We start from the raw sequence: 24062 nt of genomic DNA on the forward strand, positions 1-24062 counted from the left end.
TTCCGGAGGTAAATGATGACTGCTGGCAACGCACTGTACAGTATGTGCATGTTCTTCACTGTCACTCAAACACCGTCCCTGTGGATGTATCGCACACCCGATGCCACGAAGCACTCAGCTGTGTGTTAATGTGTGCTCCTTCAGGGCCACACTTTGCACACTTGTCTTGACTAACTTATAATATGACTGTCACAGCAACAAAATGATGTATTAATCATTTTTTTAACACATCTTTTGGGATGGGGGCATACAAAACTAAAAAAGAAGAGAAAAAAAATATTCGATTTTAATAAGTAATTTTTAATTCTTATATATTTTTATATTTAAAAAATGACCGTTTATTTAGCATTTTAATCATGTGCACTTCAGCTATTGTTTAATACCTAGGCTTGTGTTAATAAGGCAGGGTGTAACATGGCCATAGCCTGGGTGTGCCTGTGCCTGAGCAGCAGGAGGAATCTTCACCACATGGTGTCTCTCTCCAGCTGGATAAAAAGCTGCCTGCCTCGTTCTCCTCATGTGAATCACACGCTCTTTTAGGGCGAGAGCGTCTCAGCCGACTCTGACTCTGTGGCTCTGAGGCGGCCGTGGTTAAATCTCTGCTTCCTAACGAATTAGCCTCTCTTCTGTCTTAGTCCTGCAGCATTGTGCTTTAGTAGAGTTTCTCTCCTTGACAAAGAGAAGGAAATTCGTCCAGTGCAATGCACGGTACATATGTAAGTATGGCATGTGATGGATCATCTTTGACATCTGTTAAATGTTCTCGAGTGTAATGCCGAGCTCCTTTGGGAAGTCACGTTCGCTCAGATAAGCAAAGCTCTGTACAGTATCCATCAGTGAGGAGATCTAGACATAAAGCGTTTGTAGATAAAGCACCAGAGGAGCCGCCTTTATGTCCACATGGTGATGCCATTCAGTGGAGATAGAAAACCCACGAGTTGTTTTTTTTATAAAAAACAAAGCATTTTCTTGCGGTACAATGGCCAAAAGTAAGCATCCTAACGACCCATGTTTTTATAGGCTGAACAAGTTGACCCTGCCGTCAGCTTTTAACAAAGTACTTTTTCTTAAAGCTGGTGGACTAGTCATAAAAGTCTAAATATCATCTCAACCTATTTGTGGTCAACTTGTAGATAAAAAGTGACGTCTGCTAGTTTTTATTTGGCAGTTTTTAAGCAATCATTTTAATTTTGACTTTCTTTTTAATGCTATTAAATATAGCATTGCTGTCACAAAGGGCTTTTGTTACCCTGGAACGTGATGTCATTTTTAAACTTCATGAAAAATAAACCTAAATATACAATTCTAAATACAAGACTAAAATAGATATTTTGAGTGTGAAGTATTTACCAGTCATGGTGTAGTTCGCACTGCTCTGGGGCTCAGAGTCCTTCCGGGTCTTGGTCTTCCTGTGCCCAGAAAGAAAACAACACTGTTTCAATAAACAGATCAACATTATTTTCCCAGACATTATGGTAAAACATGTAAGGCGCCATGTCAAGTTTCTATTCAATGAGTATTATTATGTTCCCAGACATATTGCCCATACATTAGAACAGAATGTATTTAGTATGGAAGCCTTGAACTGCCTCCTTACACTAAGGCTTTTTTGATCTCAAATCAAAACAGAGCACTGAAATACCAGGATGAATCTAAAGAGGAGAAATATGGTAAAAGTTAAAGCGTGCCTCAGCTGCCTAGGGGCTTGAACAGACCGTTAGCGGGGGGGGGATTGGAGCAGGATCTTGTAAATTCTGGAGGAACTGAGAGATTCCATTATTCAAGGGAAGTCTGCTTTTCTTTTTTTCACGTTTCATGGCCTTGTATTACAGAAAACAGCACAGAATGCACTTTGTGGGCAGTTGAAGTTAACAAACCATATAAGATTGAAATCCTCATCAATCAAGCTATCATGAATTACACCCTGTGACTCACCCCTACGGATCGATAAATCCACAGCAAGCAGGAAAAAAAAAAAAAAATTATTCACAGCTTGGAGGGAGCTGCATAACATGACATGCTCTGGAGGTAAAAATGAGCTCCGGGATGGCATTATAAAACAAATTATCTTATAATGATAATGCAAAGTAGTTGGCAATATCATTAAAATGGGAATTGCTTTGATTGGAGGACACGCAGGCGTACAGGATTGTTGGTGAAGAAAAAGAACAAGCTAGACAAGAAGAATAAAACGATGTTGAATTATGAGAAGACACAACAGATTTTGGGAGTGAGCAGGTGTGGAGTTAGGAATAATGAGCCGTGTTTTGTGTACTGTATCATGTTCTGTATTTGGTCTGTTTATGGAAAACATAATAAGTCTTACAGGGGGGGTGTCAAATCCTTGAAATTTAGGACTAAAGACAGATCTGCATATTCTCCGAGTGTTGTGCATGAGTTGTGTGGTCTTATCTCTTCGCATGAGATAAATAAATGCAATCATTTCCATCAAGAGCAATAAAACAAGACTTCTGACAGGCAGTGGTATTTATGAGCTGAAGCCTGCAACTCAGATTTATTTGCAATGAAAGGGTCGACTTTTCCCCCTCCTCATTTACATCAGCATTTGGCCATGTTAAATCCAGGCCAATGGTGAATTTTTAAAAGGTTGGCATCAATCTTGTGGGAACGATTGCCATATTCAACGCAGACTTCTTTTACCTTTCAAAAGGTTGATTCCACTGCTCAGGAAGAAAGGTACGCATCTTTCGAAGCACAAAGACATCCCAAGGACTGATACAGTGTGTGTGTGTGTGTGTGTGTGGGGGGGGGGGGGTTTAAATGTCCTTTTGGTCTGTTTTGTTAAATTAGTACGCAGAATAAACAAAGAGAACAGAGAAAGAATAAGTCTGGCGATTGATCTATGCATCTGAAAACCTGAAAGTGGTACTTAAAGCCCCAAAGACTTGATGTAAAACCAGGGAATTGTGCTCATGAAATGATTGTCTACAGGCAACCTCTAGGGTTTCTTTTCCCATCTGTTTGAAACACAAAACTGTCTCAATCCAAATTGGTGATTTCTAAATACAATTTTAGGTGCATTGGAGAGGGTAACATATGGCAAATCAATTAGACATCTAATTCTTAAAACAAAAACATGGCAAGTGCATTTGCTAATCAACAGCAGTGTCGGGGCTCCTATTATGTCAGCCACTGGAGTTTTGACAACAATTAATCCTCATTTCAGGCAAGGAGAGCCATATTGACACATATTCCTAATTTGAATATTCAATTATAGAGTAGTTCCTCATCAAATTAGAGTAAAACTGGGAACACGGCCTGAAAGATTTACACAATTACGAAGCAGATCAAGAGTCTTATGTTCCCATGAAATCTGCCGCAGTTAAAATCATATTAGCTCTTCGAAGCAAACCACGACACTAAGGATTACTTGACAACACGAATTACAGTTCAACAGATTTTTTTGTTCTTTAAGTTGTTCCGTGCGGGATAAGGAAAAGAGTTGTCTCCGTTATGGGAAAAAAAGTGGGAGAGTCAGTGGGGACAGACGAGCGGTAGTCAGTGGAGAGGTAAGATGAGGATGAGAGTAATATCGGCGCAGCGATACAGAAAGCTGGGAGCTCTTGTTTTGACACACATCCAGCGTTTCCCGTGACAACATCTCCACACCTTCCTCTATGTGCCGACAGTGCTGCTTTGTGGGAGCTGCTTTCTCACCCATCATTATCCTCCTTTAAGCTCTGTGTCAGGTGTTGAAAAGTGGATCTCTCTGAATTTGGTGGCAAATCACTGCACATCGCCCATCAGATCTCAGCTGATCATTCGATCATTCTTGGCACCGCGCCACGTCCGCTTGCTTGATCTACGCTACTTTTTCTGCAACTTTTTCCAAACACAAGAAAGTAATGAGTAAGATTGAAGGGGGAGTGATTGTTCTTCAACACTTCTGAGATGTGTCAGGCGCACACTGACAGTCGCGGTGTCTCTGTCTCGGCAACAGTCGCGTGCGGTGGGAAGTCTTGGTTAACCAGCAAGCAATGAAAGCTGATACAATACTCCTGCAGAGTGTCACAGGTAAAAGACAGCGCTATCTGAAACATATTGATATGCATGCCAATTCTGACACTGATGACTCTCTAGGCTTCAAGGAAAAGCCAACTCTAGTATGCAATGATAAAAAAAAAAAAAGAGATACTCAGCCTTGACATTTTTATCGCTGTACAGTTTGATTTAAAAAGTGTCCGTGTGTACAATAGCCTATTATTCTAAGAGAAATGTCAAAAACCTTGATTCTGAGTGAAGCGAAAGGAATTGCAATATTAGGACGAGGCTAATTTATGCTAGCAGTCACTGTAGAGGTCAGATATCAGCCTCAGCAATGACAGTTTTATCAGGAGAACAAATGGCAGCGTTGGCCAGGAGAAGGAAGGAGGGGGATACTTTACTGGACACATTAAAAGGCTGACCGGATGGCGCAGGTTTCCCACATTATAAAGTCGGCTGATACGCTCCGTCTTGACAGAGAACAAGCCAAAGTGGTTGACATCAAGCTGCAGCTATGAATCAAAAACAGAACGCACTCGCTGGGTGAGGCGCTTTAGACAAACTTGATAAAGGGACATTAAACACACAAGGTTCAAATGCAGCAGCAGCAGCAGCTTGTATAACAGGCCTGTACCAGCTTTAGTGGTTCAATATGGTGAGACAGCCAGAGCCAATAAGAAATAAGTATTCTGGTTTTTATCCTCGATCCTACTTGATAAAACAATTCCTTTTTTAATTCCTCTGATTCTTTTTGCAAGGTTGCAGGGTCTACCAATTAGAATTAGAACATCCTCAGACTCCTCTAATAACACACAGCATTAGGTCTATAACCCTTTTCACATTGATACCAGCCAAAGCATAAAAGTATGATGGAAAACCAGTGGGGCCGATAGGGTCAAGAATTCTTTATTATTATATCAATATTATTTTTTTAGTACTTCCCAGCAGTATATAACAGTAATCACTTTATGATTGAGTCAATTCAATTAATGGGATCAAGAAAAAAAAGCTGGCAATGGATAGATGAATGGACGGATGGATAGCCAATTAAAAATAATTAATCAATCAGTTTACAGATTTTTTTTTTTTTTTTTTTAAATGTGTCACTTTCGTCTCTATAAAAGAAAACATGCAAAACATTGCTAGTTATAAAATGTTCTGCTGTATCCTTTGAGTATTTCACTGTTGGATGGACCAAAAAGGCAAATTGATGATATCACCTTGAGCTGTGTCTTTTCACATGGGCGTGTTTTACTTACAAATAATAGAAATAATCTAAAGGGAAATTGATTATTAGTTGCAGGCATAGTTCTTTAAGTACATTTAAATGTTTGCTAAAATCAACATTAGACCTTCTTACGTTCTGTAGCTAGCTGTAGTGATAATAGTCGCTTTAGGTTGTTGCCACAATCCTACTTATTACTTTATAGGTGATACAGAACAAGAATATATTTCTGACTTTTGTAAATCAAATCCCTGACTCTTTATCTAACTAACTAAGGCCTTTTTGGGAAAAAAGTTCATATTTATTTTTTTAAACTTTCCAAGAGCTACAGGGATCCTGTTTCCAGCTGACAAAACAATACAAAAACAATTAAAATACAACACCTTAGCCTTGATGCAATGACTCCGTGCATCCCATAATGATGCAACAGCCTACAGTGTGCTGTGTTCTGCAGCTCTGCACTCCTGAAAAAAGCTGATTTGCGGTGAACGTTTGTACACAACTCTAACAAGCTCTCGCTGCCTGAGGCGGTGAAACATTTGAGAGGGATCACTGCAGCTTTCAAAATTATAAGGGTCATTAAAAACTTACACATTATTGACTGTATTTAAAACATATTTTCCACTGACTGTAAAGAGCAGTTAAATTTAAGAGGTGCTATTCTCCAAAGGCCATAAAGTTGTTATAGATAGCCTGAAGGAGGCATGGAGGAGAGAGTTTTCTCTTGCTGAATATGAATAAAGTATAGTGGCGTGATAATACACACAGTTACACTACTGTACTTACTTGAGCAATCAGGGAGTGTTACGGAGCTGCTTATAAATCACTGTGTCAAACTATCTAATCTGTGACTTCAAAGAAACTACAGAAATATTTATATCTGTGTGTATGGTTGTCTAAAGTGCATGTAACTACACAGAGAGCATGCCAGATAAATAGTCAAAGAACTGCCGCTGTCTAAATTGCCCTCAGTCCCGTCCTTATGTGATGGAAATACTCTCAAAAGAAGACTCTCTGACTGTGGAATGAATTTTAATGTTAATACAAAAACAGCCGCCTGTGATCTCAGCAGGCATCAGGAGGGGGTGTGAGTCGCTTCGAGGTGCAATTTATTCCAACCTCTGAGCCTCGCCAACTTGAAAGTGGGCTTCAAAAGAACGGAGGATTACCGGTAAGAGTCGCTAAGGCGTACACATGGGCCTGAGGGCTCACCATCGCTTCGACACATGAAAGATTATTGACCATCAATTTCCCAAATATGGACGATTCACATTACTCTGCTCAGTTTGAACTTTTGGTTCTGAATTCACGGCTGTCCATTTGAATGTTCTCATCCCGCTGAGTGGCCGTGTGAACAGAAGCTCTGTGTTGAATACGCCTGCTGGCAAGCACCGCTCCGGCCTGTTGTGGCTTTTAAGTGGCTTTTACTCAGCCCAGCACAGGATGGCAAAGCATCGCACTTCAAGCTGGCAAACCCATCAGCGCCCCGTGCCAAAGCCCCGCTCTCCGCAGCGCCGCCACGCCGAAGGAGTCTCGATTGTTTATTTACAATTTGCTGTGGAAATCCCCAGCTCTTCATTGCGATGAATAATTGAGCTGTTTGATCTGGACACAGTACAAAGAGGTTGCTGCGTTCACTGTGAGGCCTGAGGCGGAGGAAGCCTGAGCAGCATAAGCAGGGGAAGGGGACGCACGCGCTCCAGCATGGCGGAGATCTTGGAGCTCTCCTCCCTTCCTCCGCAGCTGTCGCTCGCTCTCCGGGCTACATCTCCTCCTCTCTGCACACAGCAACACTCCTGTCACCGCAGTCAGAGGAGCGACCTGCCTCCGCCTCCCGGGACGACCCGCAAATAGCAGGAGTTTAGCCCTCATTGAACTCGTGTTCTTGTTCAGGGGTTCCTGTCTAGTTAGCCTGTCTCTCCTGTTCACCCTCGCTACCTCATTGTCCAGCCACAACCTTTTACGGCAGATTGCCCGGCAGTGATCAATGACTTGTGTCTCCATTGCCGTACACGTGGTACAGAAGCGTAACAACACCGGGCGTGAAATAAAAAAGAGAGGAACGAAGGAGGAAAGTTGAACTTCAAGAGGCAGTGTAGAATAAAGTGGCCTGATGTTACCTTACTGTGTTGGCTGGAGCGGCACTGTCAACTTCACTGGACGTTTCCTGGGACGACTGATGCTGAGGAGCGTCACCCATTCGGTACCATATCAACATACTGTTGATCTCACTGTGTAAAGAGACATGCTGATAGTGTTTGACTTTTAAACAGCTGGTAATCCTTCAAGAAGATACAAAACATCATGAATGTATTTATATCCACCCTCACCCTATACTGGTGTAGTTAACAAGATGGTACTTGGACTTGGCAACGATCTGGATGTCATACACAGCCGTCACAGCATCCGCACAAGGGATGATTTTCACGCAGAGCCTCCTCTTCCTCATGGCAGTTTCCTCTGATGAGTCAGGTACACATGAGGGTGTCAGACCGGAATTGCCGGTTGCGTAATCATGTGTTAGTTTCATGCTAAAAGAAAGAAATCTGTACACATTTTTAACCTTAAGGAGAAATATAGATATATTCACATCCCCCACTTGTGCTTTGCTATTTAGTCATTATCAGTCTTAGAATAAGAGATGAGCTAATATCAGCTCCTGGGTGACTTGCTGTGCTTAAAGGGAAATAACTGGACAGCAGAAAGCCACAATATCCACATGTGTTATTATAATTTGTATCATTTTAGTAGGTAAAATGACAGAGGCAAGTGAATCCTCCATCAGCTTTAGTGCACAACAGGGATTTAAACAGGATATTCTAGATAGAACCTCATACATAATGTCACATGTATACATTAAACATGGATTCACATAAAGTAATAAAACATTAAATTACACCGCAGCCAAACAAAACATAATCTCTTTTCTTCATTCTGGCAAAAAAACTAAAAAACATTGCCATGCTTTCCTATATTGCATCCGTGCCTGGCTCATTTATTTCCCCTGCAACAATAGAAAGTGCAGTGTAAATGCAATGATAATAAAAATAATAAACAAGCTGTCCTCACTCCCCACACCAAAATATTATTACATTTCCAAGGCATGGATAGTGAGGGGGAAATACATAGCACTCAAAAAGCACTAAAGCATTGGGGAATGCATTTCATTAATATTAGATAACCCCCATCCACTCGTCCTTTCCCCAAATAAATACATAAATAAATAAGCCCCTCATAAAGAAAAGCACAGCTCCAGCTGAGATAAACAATGACTCATGATTCTCTTCTCTTGTACCTCCAGGGCAAAATGTTTATTTTATTCCCACAGTCTGCCATAAATTAAGCTAACCTGCACCCATAAAACATTCACTATCTCAAGCAAAGCTGCCCCCGAGGACCTCCGCATAAGCTGGTCGGAGAGTGAAAAAACAAGAGGAGGGGAGCGGGTCTGCGGCCGGTATTGACTGTTTACTTACTTGTGTCCAATGTTTCTTCCACAGGTGTGAAGCCCTCTGGCAACGCGTCCTTAATGTCAATCAGCTTCATGTCCACAACAATGTCAGCCCCCTAAAACACAGAGCGCAGGCAGGACATTTAAAGTCATGTATGCAAATCCAACTCCTAAAAGGACAGAGAGCTTGAAGAAGAAAAGGTTAGTCATTTTTTTGGGGGGGGAGAAAATGTAGAGATAACAGAGTCAATGATTTACTAAAAGCTCGAGAAGTCTCTAAAGAGAAGGGATGACAAAATAGCTGAAGTAATTACTCTCTAATAGCTATTTTGTTTTGCAATGAGAGAATGCATCTGTGAACTTGTAATCATTCTCAACCTTTTGGCGAGAAGCAGTGGGATGATGGGAGACAGAGGAGGCAGTCTAATCAACAGAATGGGACTGGTTAAAAACAATCAGGGACTGTGTAGTTGACATTTTCAAGCATGACTCTTCCCTGCCTCCCATTACATTTTCATTTTTTGCCATAATAAATTGCAATAATACACAGCGGCAGTAGAGAGTGGGGCGAGCCAGGCGTGACTTGATGCGTCCGAAAAGGCTGGATTTCACTGCTACTGTTGCCCGACAGTCATTACCATTAGACATTTTGTATTCATAGTTTTTATACTGACTTAAGGAGGAATATGGATGAATGTTATTACTATGCATGGAAGTTTTTTTTTTTCTTGTGTTTTCCTCTTTTACTGGAGAGATTTCTTCCATCAGGGCCTGACAAAAGAGGATTTCCACCTCCAACCTAGAGTATGATAAATCACAAACTATTTACTTCCCCCCCACATAATTCAGGGGCTAATTTTACAGAATCTGTTTTTGTCATAGACAATTACAGTGGGAGCTCCAGTGAGTGGCAGACAAAATAGCCTTTGTTGATGGCTCTGTCATGTTTTATTTGTGTCAAAGTCCCTAAAACAATGTGGACACACATTTTAAGATAATACACAGGAACTAGGGGAAGGCTATTTGTATGCTGTATACTAAACTGAAGACCAGATTGAACTCAGGGACGAGGCAGCCGCTGCCAAGATACCTGGCATTTAGAGGACATCCTATAAGAAGAAAAAAAGACTTGATTAAGTCCTAAAATTGAGCTGATGCAAAATGATAACAAAAAGGCAGGTTTTGTTTACACTGTCTGCATTATCTTCCTGCAGCCCATGGAAAATAATAGACAGCCAATAGTGAGCTGTATGAGCGAGACAGGAAGGTGTATTTATGGCAAGGAGCAGCTGACAGCCAGGCAACAACACATCAGCTGTAGGCAGTCCAACACAATTGACCCAACAGTATTATGAGTAACATTCAAAGATCAAATCAGACACAGAGAAAGTAAAGGATGCTCTATATAAAGCACTGCTATAAGTGCTTTTTGTGGTGGAATGTCTTACGTAAATAAAGACTGTTTTTATATTCACAATTATATGTGCCTCAGCTTTCAGGAATCGCTGATTGGTGGTTAGCATTTTCTCTACAGGAACAATGTTGATAGAATAAATTGGAATAGTTAAAAAAAAAACAGCTCATTGTTATTTCATGAATAAACATAAATAATATCCTCAGGAGGAACACACAACATGAAAAATATCTCACAGAGATATTATTCATCTGGAATATGCATGCAAATCCATTATATTTAAAAGTTCAAAACGGCACTGCCAACGCTGGCCTTTTTAAAAAGGGGACTTTCACTGATCAAAGTGCAAAGTGTATTTAGATATGCAGGCGGTAGAAAGCAGGGCTGATAACTGCTGGCAAACAGAAAAGCTGCTGCAGACGATGTGTTGGTGCTGAATGCACAGCGAAAGGGAGAAGTTTATATTTACACTTACAGTCTTTCTGGTGAAACAAAGGTAGCGAGTGACCTTGGATTTGAATAAGCCGTCCTTCCACAGGTCGGCGTCAGAGCCATCTGTTGTTTGTGCAACCTATGTGAAAAAAAAGAACAAAAAAAAAAAAAAACAAGGAGAGAAGAAAACATGCAGGAGGTGGGATAAAGTTAATGTATGTGTGCCATGAGCGTGTTGCTTTTGCCTCTTCCCTTGCATACTAGCCTTAATTAACGCTTGCCTACACTCCAGCGCTCCATCTCATTAGTGCTCTGCGTGGGTAAAGAAGTCTTAGCCTCCAAAAAGACGGCTAAAAATATCATCCCTCGGGACCAGGCTGATTAAAGATACCCGGAGAAGGATCTGCTCTAATAAGGAAACCAAACTTCAATGTTCTTTTGTGGGAAACAGCCGGATTATTATTAATGTATTTTTGTTAAAGCCAACCTTAAGCAACAAAGAGGTAAACTAAGAACACTGCACATGCACCTTACATAGTTGTGTTGCTCTACTTCCTGTGTGGATTCTTTCTATCATTTAATGAGAAAAGTCTTCTAAGAAAACCTTACAGAGGATTTAAAGCTATTTCATGTGTATGACTAATAAGTAAAAATCCTAAGCCGCTCAGCCTTGTACAATGGACTCATTTATGGATGTAAATGATCAGTGGAGTCAGTGAAAAGAAAAGGATTGCATCATGTTGACAGCATGTAGGCACCACAATTCAAGCTCAAGGTCCAACAGCACATTGCTATGTAAATGTAGGTATGCAGGGCAGAATGATAAAGCAAAACATAACCTCTTCCATCGTTCCGGCAAATATGCTCGGCTGAAGCGTCATGTTCCATTGGCTATCATGTGAGAATCGCCTAAATAACTGCCAGGGTTATTTTCTAAAGGGATCCTTTACAAAGAAGAGTCAATCTAATGAGGTTCATTCAAATGAAGAAGTCATAGATCTCTGCACCCACCCACACACACATTACCCCCCCTGACAATAATGATGGATGACCCTGGTGACTGGGTGGGGGAAACATGGCATGGGGAGATTCATGAAAAACCACCAGTGACTAGCTGGGATGAGAGCGGAGACTAGAGTGGGGAACAGAGATAGATAGTGGGATGAGACAGAGAGAAGGAGCAGAAGATGAGGGGAGAGAGGGATTGCGGGGCGTCTCCAACAGCAGTTCCATGAAAGGTCCCAGAAGGAGCCTATACATCACCAGCCTCCCTCTTTTCTTTACAAGACAAGCCGTCTTGGCCACTTTTTCCAGGTCAGTAGCCAGCGCATCCTGTCAGCGTAAACAAAGGGCTCGCTTTGTGAAACCCAAAGTCAAGTTGAGGAGTAACGAGGGCACGGTCCTCCTCGGAGGCACCTCAGGCATCATCCTGCCACAGCCGCCGGCAGCAAGGATGCGACGCACGTTGAATGTGAATTGGCAACTGCTGAGCCACGGCACGGAAAAAAAAAAGGCATGTGTAAAGTTCCTATGGCTCCTTTAATAAATGCACCTGGCACTGTATGGCTCCATCATTAAAACAGACTACAATGAGAACAATGCCACGCATATGATAAGAAACGTCACGGCTCTGATATTGAAAAATGTTTGTTTTAAAATGCAATGACAGATTGAACTGCCACTTACTCAAATATAAAGCTGGCAGTGATCTAAAAGCCCACCTATGAAACAAGTCTTTAGGGGCTGCTGAAGAATCCTATGAAGGATCTCTGGAGACAGACACCGCCGGCAAGTTACTACGATGCACTGAGAGGCACAGCTGTGAATAAAAATATAGGAAAGGCATACAATCAAAAACCTCTGGGGAGTGAAAGCAGGTGTGGAAGACATAAGAGAGGTAGAGGGAAATAGGCAAGTGGGGGGGGGGGGAACTGTTATGGATAATTTCTCTAAACTGGGAATAAATAAACTGACTATATATATTAAAGAACTACTGCAGCAGTTACTGTGGAAATAAAGTTCCTTGACCTTCATTTATAGTTTGGAGGTTTTCAGAAAAGTGCTTAATCTCTGAGATTTAGATGAAAAGTCTGTGCTTTAGGTAAGAAGCTAACGCTAAAGTCGAGGGTTTATTAGCTTAGCTTAGCTAAACACTGGACGCAGAGAGATACGGCTAACTCTGGTTCTCTCCAAACATTCGAAAATATGGCTAAAAGTAACTCTAAAGCTCACTTATTATCACTTTGTGGGACTTGGACATTGTTATTGTTTGTCTGTTTGCCTAGCACTTCTGTGCACTTTGTGTATGAATACAACAACTACATGATTTGAGTTAGGTCTACACAAGCTGTTTTTCCCTCCTTCCACTCATCATGATAATCTTAGAGCAGGTTTGCCCTAGCTTTGGTCAATAAGTAAAGACTTGAGAGTAGAATCTATTTTCCTAACTCTAAGCGAATGAGCTTATGTGAAACTATACCTTTAAAAGTAAATATTCTCCCTCAAAAACAGACAAGCAGCTACTGGGTTTGTATGCCTGGGCCTTCAAGCTAATCATCAGCTAGTACTAGGCTTCTTTAAATGAAGCGTAATTAAATGACTTTTTCAGGGTAACATGTCAAACTCTCAGGTGAATCTGAAATACATCCACACATCCCCTTGGCAACCATCTAGCACAGAGAGTGAGAGTGCGTGAGTCTACTCATGGTGTTTGATGTTGGGTGGCTGCTGGTGCTTCAGCACAGCTCCTGATCCCAGTGGAGCAGTGTTTGATCTGGGCCTGTGCTCTCTTGTGTTGGAACAACCTGCTCAAGTAAGAGCAAAAGAGTTAATCAGCCCTTTGATCTGCTGTATAAAAAGTATGGTAAGTATGGTAAGCAGTCAGTATTAAGGCGGGTTTCTAAAAGAAGTCTAGTGAGAAAGCGGGGGAGAAAAAAAAAAAATCAATGGAGCTTAATATCCTGAGACTTCCCCTGCTCAGCGCTACATTAGCACACTGATGCCGACTGTTGATATTTTTGTTTGTATCTCGAGCCTGCAGATGAAAGACCACATAGTGATGTTCAAAAGATGTTTTTGAAGATTGGACAAATGCATTTGAAATAGTGCTTCAGAGTCTGAAAGGCAGGGGCGGACTGGCCATCGGGACGTGGTATATACGCGGTATATACTTGCGGCACCGAGGTGGGCCGCTCGGATAAGTCACTAGCACCACCCCCCGTAGCCAATTACCTCGCGGTATATACTTGCGGCACCGAGGTGGGCCGCTCGGATAAGTCACTAGCACCCCCCCCGTTAGTATTTTACCGAGGTGGGCCGGCGGTACCGAAGGTTTTCTTGGAGGTTAACTTGTACTTGACTTGTCATTCCTGGATAAGACTAAGATGTTTTATAACATTTAAGGATATGTTCTTTTGTTTGATTATAATTTGTAAAAGGAAATCTCAAACAGACAGAAATATATGACAATATGTGATAGTATCAAGTAGGGCTGCACGATATTGGAAAAAACTGACATTGCGATTTTTTTTCCCCCAGCGATATATATTACGATATGAAAACATACAGGAATTGAAGAAAAGACCGTTTTTTCCCCCGCAAACCATCCTTTCTTGAACTCTAATGCTATACTATATTTAACTGGATGAAGGATTTTAGTCACGGACGTCTGGATCTTAAGTTATCAGAGCAACAAGCTGAGCTAGCTCGGTTAGCAGCGCCGAACTGCCCTGGAGAAACACATGAAACTACTTTATTCAGTGTTTTTACCTTTAATCACCGGGTCCGTTTGCTTTGGAGATTTGATTGTGATTGGTGGTTTGCTGTGCATGCAGAGCCTGCATGTCACTCACTCAAGTACCCCTGACATGAGAGCCGCGCAAGTTTTCCTTTTGTAGCAAGCAGCAAAATAATTGTAACATGACGTGTTTGAGTGAATTTGCATACTTATAGGTAATTTTGGAGAAACCAGCTCGAGTGTGCTAGAATTTGAAAATACACAGGCGGAAAAAATCTCCCACTTCCTTACAGAGCCCCTCCTCCAACACACACGAACGCGCACATGACCAATGAGGGCACGAGATAAGTTTGTGCACAGATGGAAGGCTGACAGGCAGGTAGGCCATCCAGTTATTTTAGCCGGGCCGGCTAAAATGATTGGTCGTGCTTTTTACAGTATTACGGCTTCCACTGATGACATTTTTTTATGGATTTTTTGTCAAAGCACTTAAGATATTCATTGCTATCGGGATGTTAAGAGCATTCCATGGAATATAACAAAAAGTGTATCTCGAGCCGGTTTCTCAAACTTACCTACCCCACCTTTAATATCGCAAGTCCTAAAAAAAAAATATATCTCACGTCCACGCGATGTGAATATCGCGCATGCGCATATCGCGATTATCGTCACGACACGATATATCGTGCAGCCCTAGTATCACAAGTACAGGCTTCAAGCTATCTAGCGAACCTTTGCTAGTCTAGGACTTACAAAAACTAGCCTGCAGCTGAAGGTATTCACACATAAGATTCCTCTTCTGGGCCCAAAGCATATTTGTATCAATTGTCATGGCAAACCATCCAATGCTTGTTATTTTTGAGGGGGATTTTTTCCGTATCCGAATCACAAGTCCAAAAACAGAGTATCATATTGTCAACAGATCGTAAAGACTTTTAAGCCAAATCTGGGTAATTTGGCTATAGAAACACAATTGACTTGACTTGAAAAAACGAAATATCACTCTATATCATCTCCATCCGAGGTATAACTGGCTGTCCTGGACATAACTAAATGTAACATCCTTAAAGCCACACCACAAGCATTGTTAAAAATAAATGCAAAAAAAAGCTTTCATGTTGAAATGCTGCCATGCATTTAAAAATGTTCTATCTATTTTAGCCAACAACAGTATTGGTATTTTTCGCAGTGCTTTGGGTTCATCAGATATATGTACACCTGTGTAAGCTTTGCACTAATCGTCTATGTTTGTGTAGCAGGTTGTTTTCATAATCCAAATGATTCAAACGACCTAATGAAGTTGATGTATGAAGTGACGCAAGCTGACACAAATGAGGCCTTTCATTCTTTGCATTTGATTGCCTTCACTTGTAACACGTCTCAAATTCATTATCTTGAGTACACATTATTTCCAAATTTCAAACCGCTAGTGTATCCTGGGTTAACAAAAAAAAGTAATAACATTTGCTGAGCATCTAATCCCGAGATAAACCAGTGTCATTAACAGCCAATGACTAGCTTTTAGCCCTGCAGAGCATGCACAGTATTTGCACATCAGCTGAAATGTATTGGCGCACTGGAGCAGCGGCGGAGGAAGTCTGATGGGGTTTATCTCCGTTTGTCACTACCGTGTGGTGTGTACGCGGCTTCCCTGCCAGTGGCTTCCTTCTGATGCCAACCCACCATCATCTGCCATAGATTAGAACAAGCTGGGTGTGTAGGGTGGAGCAGGAAGAGATAAAAACTGGGGGAAGAGGGGGGGTTTGGGGCGAGGAGTGAAAGCTAGAAGAAGAAGTCTGAACAGGAAGCAAGAGAGAGAAAGAAGGATCTGCCCTTGAGGTTGTTTTGTGCTTTGTTTAACTTCTAATTTTAACCCCTCACTCAATTTTTCACAAACAAGAAAGGTTTGAATAAAGCAGCTGATCCTGCAATACATCCTTACACATTGCACTTGGTTAAAATGGAAAAATGGGGGTAAACTTAGATGACTCTTCTTGGCATTAACCAACCATGATTGAATATTTGCCTCTGGTGTGTCTGTAATTCTGGTGGCAACCAGCAACAATGTCAGGAAGGGAATCTTCCTAATCATCAAAGTAAATGTTATGAATAAGTCATCTAACAGCTCTAACAAAAAAACACCTTGGAAGGCTGCCAACATCCTGGATCTGAGATATGCTTTAGCCTAAAAGCAGCTACAACAATGACATGTACAACAAACAGCAGAGATCCAAACATCTAAACAAAAACATTTAAGAAATATAGAGATTATATTTCAGATTAGACTTTTGATGTTGATGCAAAAATGGTGGCAAAAAAGGCGATAAATATAATATATACAGCTCAGATATTTTATTTTACCTTTGGCTTTTACAGAAAAGGAGATGCAAACAACTTTATTGGCCTAATCCAAGCATATTAAATCAAACTACACACTTCCACACAAATAAAACTGAATACTCACAACATAGTAGCCTTCAGGGGCCTTACTGAGGGAAGTGATTACTCCAACTGCAGATATGGGGTCTGTGGGCAGCTGGTTGCTCACTTCAGACATGTCAAAGCTGTGTTAAGCAAACAGAAGAGCCTTATCACATGTTTTGCATTTACCGTAACCAGAAAAAACACATTAGAATGATTCATAGTTTTTTCCTTTTGGAAAAAAATATAGATACATCATTAATTTCATAAATATTCAAAAGAAATTTGGTAGAATAAAACATAAAAAACTGCACTTTGTGACATACAGTACAGGGAGTATTTTTTAAATGTAAAAAGGTTTTAAATAAATACGCAAAATGCAGATAGTGAAACACAATTAGGATGCACCCTTCAGGGTCATTAAAAGGAGAACAGACAAGGTTTTTCTTGGCTAAAATGACCACATTATTGACTTCTTGATGAGGCTTATTAGGATCTAGAAGAAAAAGTGGCCCCTTAATCCGGGATCAAATGACAAGTGAGACCAATGACAAAAGCTGCATTTGGAGACCACCCAATGGCTTCACCAAATCACAAATTAGGGGGAGCGATCACATATTTTCAAGGAAGTCCCAATCAATTGCTATCTATTCCTGTCCAAGGGAATTTTTCCCTAATGGGTATGCAAGCCTTTTACAGGGTAAGTGGCTTTGCAATGGTTCCCTTATGCAATTTTATTAGATTAGGTTTAAAGCATTCTTGTACTAACTGACAAAGTTGCTGCATTCAATCTTGATGTTTACGAAATCTATTGCAATTAAGCTGATCAAATTAGGGGATTTACTCCAGAAACAGCTGTCTCTTTAACAAATGCTAGATAGCCGTACTTATTCAAATGAAACAGGATAGCAAATTAGCTAATAGAAAGAAGGATCTCTTTGTAACATTAATTTGTTCAAAATTAGCTTTGTTTTCCAGCACAACATCAAGGCTCATCCAGGCAGACCAAATAAAAATCCATCCAAACTTATTTCCAGCTCCCAAGTAAAACTGTGTTTCCTACATGGTTTACAAACATTGATGGTATATCTGTTATACTTCACTCTGGGTAAAGGAGGACTACAGCATACATGTCACGTTATCTAAACATGTATGAGATAGTACAGGCATCTAAGCCTATATAACAAAATATATGTTTAACAACCTACACCTTAACCTTGCCAACGTGTTGAGAAGATGGAATTAATGCAAGTTGGTGAAAGTTAAACAGTGATCATGTCATTTATGAGTATTTGAGCTACACTTAGGTACCATATCTGTTTACTAGGTAGCTAGCTAACATATACTTTGGCTAATATACACATGCTATGAGCATAACTCAAAATGTACTGTGATTATTACATTCATCTTTAGCTATTAATACAAATATGCATTTAATAATGTGCTGTCAAACAAGAGTGGTCTGCAAATGTACAGATATTAAACTCAATGTTTGTCCACATTGTCACTCTGTTATCCTTAGCTAATGCTAATGCTAATTCAATAATAAGCAGCACGTCTCTCATTTGCTGCTTGGTAACTAACTAACGTAGAGATCTCTGGACGCTAGCTTGAAATGGTAAGGAACCATATGGCTTACCTTCGTGTTTTATTTCAAACATCATCAAATGTTAGCAAAGCTTTGTAAAAGTGGTCAGAAATGTGAAAACCTCTTCGGTAGTGAAATGACATTACTGTATATGGCTGTTATACATGTTTCACGGAGGTCCACATGGGTAACTGTGCAACTGTGTATTATCGCTCATGCAAATGTTTGTTTGAGTAAATAAATAATCAACGTAAGACCTCTAGAAACTGTCTGAGCTGTTGAAAAGATAATCCAAAACCCACAATACGAATCATTTGGCATTTGTTTACCTGGTTGAAACGTGTCCTGCTGTTAGCTGTTAACTTTTTTGAACTTTGGACCTCTTCAGCCCGCGCTAATGTACCGGAAGTAAACACATCCGGGTACTACTGATAATAAATTATTAACCATAGGTTACAATCACCTTCTGTAGCGAAAGAAAGACAAATCCATGTAAGCTTAGTTGACTTATTACAGTGGACCCTTACCAGTGGTTGCATGTAATTAATAAAAGTTGCTCAATTGCTGTAATTAAGTATAGTTCTGGGTTTCTTCTACTTTACTTCAGTATTTCCATTTTCTGCTAAATTGTACTTATACTCCACACATTTCAGAGGGAAATATTGTAATTTTACTCCACTTCTTTTATTTGACAAATGGTACCTGTTGGATAGTCTATGTACTACACATTTTCTCAGTACTATCTCATATTTGCTCCATTTTGATGATTTACATAATTGAAAAAGGTACATTTATTTTCTGATGATTAAAAAAAGAAGAAATTAATATCATATAATAATAAAACACATTTATAAGAGCCATGCTGCCGAATTAGTACTTTAACTGCACTTTTGATTCTTGAGTACATTCAGTTTATAATACTAACTTTTAACATTTGAACTCAGGACTTTCATTTATAATGGAGTATGTTTAAAACTACTAATTTATTAGTACTTTTTGCACCATTGACCTTCATTTCCCTGTTATGTGTCTGTATTGTTGCAAAATGCCAAATGCTTTTTGGTATCATCACTGTAGTCGCTTTTTGAATATAATTGTAATATTTACACTTATAGCTTGAATATGTTGCTGATAAAAAATCACAACATTCTGCTCAATGAGTGCAGCACAGCAGCACTGGATACTTGACGTCTAATACAACAGAAGAGAACATCTTACGAAAGCACCATCAGAAAGCTATATGAATGCTTAATGTGACAATTTACTTTGTCAGTGTGAATTATGCACACACCCAGAAAAAAAGGCCTGGGCCCACAATGCCATATTGACTCGTGGGTGTATTTCTTTGCAATAACTTTTGAGATCCAATTTGGCTATGGTAACTAAATTAAGGTTGTGCTTCACTGAATGACTATCATTACGTGGATGTATCTACGGGTCACGCCTCTGACAGTTGGTTGTCTCTCTAATCATCACATGTCATTACTGTAATCAGATAAAAGTAAGATAAAGAGCAATGTATTAGCTTAGCTGTAACATTAGGATGTCCATCTCCCCGAGCAAAAAACTTGAAAGCCTCTTTGTACACCGTCCAAAACACCATGGGGCGACAGATGCTTTCCCATCGGCGAGTTATTATTTCTACCTCTATCAAACCAATCAAATAAATTATTTCATTGTGCAAGTATTATCCTAATTTATTCTAATCAAAGACTTGTTGCTCTCTTTTGTGACATGGTGCCATATGCCAGCAGGCGTCTTCATTGGGGCCACACACTGTGAAATGTATTTATGGGCTAACATGGCTGCACATGATGTGATCAGTTTTCCCTTTTTTACATTTTTGTAGCACTTCTCTAATAAGGGAGGAGATGTTCAAATGTAAACGCCACCTTCTATGACCGGCAACTTTCACCACCTCCACACTTACCGTTGATGTTAATTAAAAGGGCAAAACCTGCCTGTTATTAGACAAGTGTTCGTTTCTCATTTTAATTTGTAGAGTCTGAGCAGACGAACATGGCACTGCTTGTTTTAACGGCCTTCTTATGTTATATTCAGATTTTAGATGTCTTACAGCTTTACAAGTTTCTTTAGCCTTGTAAAGCACTGTCCATCAATTAGAAAGTGGAGATAATAATTGAAACCAAGGATTATTGAATATGATTAATGGAACACCGATAAAGACACAAAACCTGCCACTAAACAGTGATATTCAGATTGTAAGACAGCAGCATATGATGGATGTTTAGCCTACTGTGTGTCCATATCATATACAAATTATTGTAGCAATAAAATGTGAAATTAACATTTTTTCCACGATAGTAGAGTTTGTTGGATACTGTAACACCCCCTCATCACTAACACCCACCTCAAACACACGCTTCTACAAACACATGCTTCTACCTCAAGGTGTTGACAACCTACTAAAACATGCATGCTCAGTTTATGTAGAATTTGAGGCAATGCTGAAGTTGATAGGATAAAATCTCAGGTGTCAGTGAAAAAAACCGATGAAGAAGGTAAAAAGAAAAAAAAACACACACACATGCTCCGGCTGAGAAGGTGCACACCTGCTAAAGTAATGGTCTAATTATGGAATAGGTGATGAAACACTCGTCGAGAGTCTGGAGATATCAGCAACACATGCTAACTGTGAAAGCCATCAGCTATTACAGTGTTTTAATGTGCGGCACATCGCACGCTGAGGATTGTGGGGAAAGATGAATGATGGCTGTGGCAGATTTCTGTGGGGGAGCAGACAGTGTAGGATGCATAGCATTACAGCTGGCATTTGGAAAAGGTTCATTAAAACTGGGATTTCTTTGTTCACGCATTGTTTCATGTATGCTTTATGACACATCTTAGTTAAAGTCGACCCCATAAACACTGGATCATCAGATCACATACAAAATATCGCACACCTATTCTGGTAACAATGTTGTAGTTGTGAGTGGTAATCAGTGGATGACAGAAGAGCCCCTGGACCAAAATGATACCTTAGTGACGACTTTGCACCCAAATGATAAAAAAAACAGCAAAGGTTTTCTTTTTGTGCGTAAAGGTCATTCACTGTGTTCTGTAATTTGCTGACACTAGTCTAGGGACCGAAGATGGAGATTTCTGTGTTGCCACCCCGAGAGTAATAATATCCCTATCTCAACTTGGGAAATCTACTGCGCCCCAATGTCCCCATCACCCGTATGAACCCATTATGGGCTGTGTAGAAATCTGCAGGTCTCATTTCATATATGACCCTCGTCCCCCTCCTCCATTTTCTGTCTACACATAAAGAAATCCCTGTGTCTCCTGAATAGCTTATAATAACAAGCTTTAAGAAGCTATACCCTTAGTGCCCCCATAGGATACGCCCTTGCAAGACTCCATAATATCATGCTTTTTTTCTAATTAAAGGTCAGTTTTGTCCAGCCTCATTGTTGCCTTGGCTGAAAAATCTCCTGAAACATAATGGCTTTGCCAAATGTGATTTAATTTTCCATTTATGCCATCTGTTTTCTTGGCTAAAGCACTAAATTGCACAAGTTGAAAATGTGGGAACTGTCGGATTCAGTTTGTAATCCTTCACTTTTGTAGTTAAAAAAAGAGGAGATGTCTTATCATCCCTATAGCCTTCCAAGACCAAACACTAGGTCTTGCTTTGACCTATGCTTTGACCTATGGTGCATTTTGAGAGAGTGCATGCCCATGTCATGCATATAGATACAGTCACTATACTGTAGCTTAAAGTCATTTCCTTGATAGTATTTTACATGCACTCATCTCTGCTTACACTTTATTGCTCAACTTATCATTACACGAACATCCATACACTCACATTCATATGTGCATGCACACCACACACATATACATACATACACACATATACTTTCCTCCGTCTGGTGGGGAGTCTGGACTGCTCCGACTGACTGCGCCTCACTGCCCTTGTGCAGTGGTGTGCCAGTTGTGCCTTCCCCCATCGCTGTGAATGCCACCATCTGGTGTGCCACGTGGACATCATAATCTCCCCTTAATTACATTAGCAGTGCAATCAGTTACTGCATTACAAGGCCGGGCGAAGAGCTTTTAAATCTTGGAGGAAATCATAAATAATTGCACTAAGTACCCAGCGCCAGATGTGCGTGCCAACTTGGCCGGCATGAGATAAATAGTAACCTCAACAACAGTGTTCAATATCTACTCTGCAAAAAAATGTTGGGCAGTATGATCCCCTTGTCTTTTGCTCCCACCCTGTCCTTTCCCTTTGGATTCCCTCACTTCGTATGTTAAAGCACACAGAGAGGTTGGAGTCCATTGACTGTATGGTCAGCTACCTGTTGCTGCAGTGTGACTGATGGCATCCAGGAAACAGTTTGTAACAAGGTGTTTCACAGCGTCATCATTCGGTCCATTACTACACCCTTCGGTCATTCCTCAGTCATGTGATTAGATGTTTCTGAGGTATCTAGTGCTGTAAATTCTATATGGATCCTGAATAGTTGAGTTTGGTGTGTGAGTGCAGGGTAAAAATACATTACACATGATGAGCCACCATCATGTCTTTTGTCCTTGGAGGGGATGTTGCATTGTGTTGCATGGTACTTTTCACTCATCTTCCTGTCATGTTCTCGGCTCTCAGGGCGGCTCATACTGACACACATCTTACTCACTTCATTTCCAGCTTAAAAATCTTCCACTTACCCACTGAGGGCCACTTTCCTATGTCAGAAAGAAAACGGTGGTCACCAAAGATTTTAACAGTAACTCTAAATACAATTTGAGTCAGTGGCATTGATAGACATTTTTCCTGTAAAACATCTTGACTCGTTAAGCAGGAGACGCACAGGTGTAGCTAATAACGCTAACGAGTAGGACAGTAGCACAGCCCTGCAACTGGCATAATTAAATTGTATGCAGCCGTCGTTAATGTAATTCAATACACCTGTGCTATTCCTAAATTGTCTGCAGTAAAAACAGTCTATTGTAGTTTACACTGCGGAATGATATGAAAAGGACATTTCTGCCTAGAGTCATAACAAACTTTCCACCAATGGATCCTTGTGAGATTGTGGAAACAATACCCTATTGCCCCTTTCATTGATAAACTTAAACTGGTACATCCCCCCTTAAGTATTCGATTTAAAATGGTTCCCCGTAATATATCTGTGAACCAGCGCTCATGATTTAATTTCTCTTCATTTACATCTGCAATTTCGTTTTTACATATTCGCATGATGGTGTTCACAGGTAAACACATCATTGGCATCATTGAAACAGGATTGTGCAAATCATATTCTCTTTTCAGTAAAGTCATTTAACTTTGATGTTGATGTTATAATCAAGAGATGTCTCAGAGATGTGAACACTGTGAACTGTTTGCATGCACTATTGTATCTTTACTTCCATACAACCTGTGTTTAACTCGGTTTTGTAAGTGCTCCAAAATATTTTAATTTTTTTCACATCTTGAACCCTATTTCCATTTCTTTAGCATACTGATATTATTTCTCTGTGTTGGACAGATGCAAATGTTATTTGTCTTTCAATTGAACTGGTTGAGATTATCTCATTCCTAACTTGTGTTAATGATGTGGTAAAACATTTACATTTGAGTTTTAACAGTGTGTAGCATCCACATACTCTCACTGTAAATAAGATATGAATTCATAAAAAGGCCCCTTGACAATCTATCTTCAGGGTGGATATATTGATATTAACATTTACAATGCCCATTTCAATTTGATCTCAATCTGGCCTTCAAAGTGCTATTTAAATGAACGGGTGTCTTTTCAA

General features: G+C 40.2%; 1 protein-coding gene across 2 annotated transcripts in view; it reads right to left on the bottom strand.

Annotated features, from left to right (window-relative positions):
* The window catches only part of mvb12bb (multivesicular body subunit 12Bb), a 33768-nt gene extending 15098 nt beyond the window's left edge, over positions 1–18670 (bottom strand). For both annotated transcript variants that reach the window (XM_034117702.1, XM_034117703.1), the window contains exons 1-7: positions 18602–18670; positions 16728–16827; positions 10571–10666; positions 8707–8797; positions 7561–7690; positions 7351–7461; positions 1351–1409 (exon numbers count right to left, since the gene is read on the bottom strand). In XM_034117702.1, coding sequence (XP_033973593.1) covers positions 1351–1409; positions 7351–7461; positions 7561–7690; positions 8707–8797; positions 10571–10666; positions 16728–16820 — 580 coding nt within the window. In that variant the 5' untranslated portion in view covers positions 16821–16827; positions 18602–18670. The remainder of the gene's footprint in view (positions 1–1350; positions 1410–7350; positions 7462–7560; positions 7691–8706; positions 8798–10570; positions 10667–16727; positions 16828–18601) is intronic.
* Between the last annotated feature and the right edge of the window lie 5392 nt (positions 18671–24062).

The sequence above is a fragment of the Trematomus bernacchii genome, unplaced genomic scaffold (assembly GCF_902827165.1).
Source record: "Trematomus bernacchii unplaced genomic scaffold, fTreBer1.1, whole genome shotgun sequence".
Taxonomy (NCBI): Eukaryota; Metazoa; Chordata; class Actinopteri; order Perciformes; family Nototheniidae; genus Trematomus; species Trematomus bernacchii.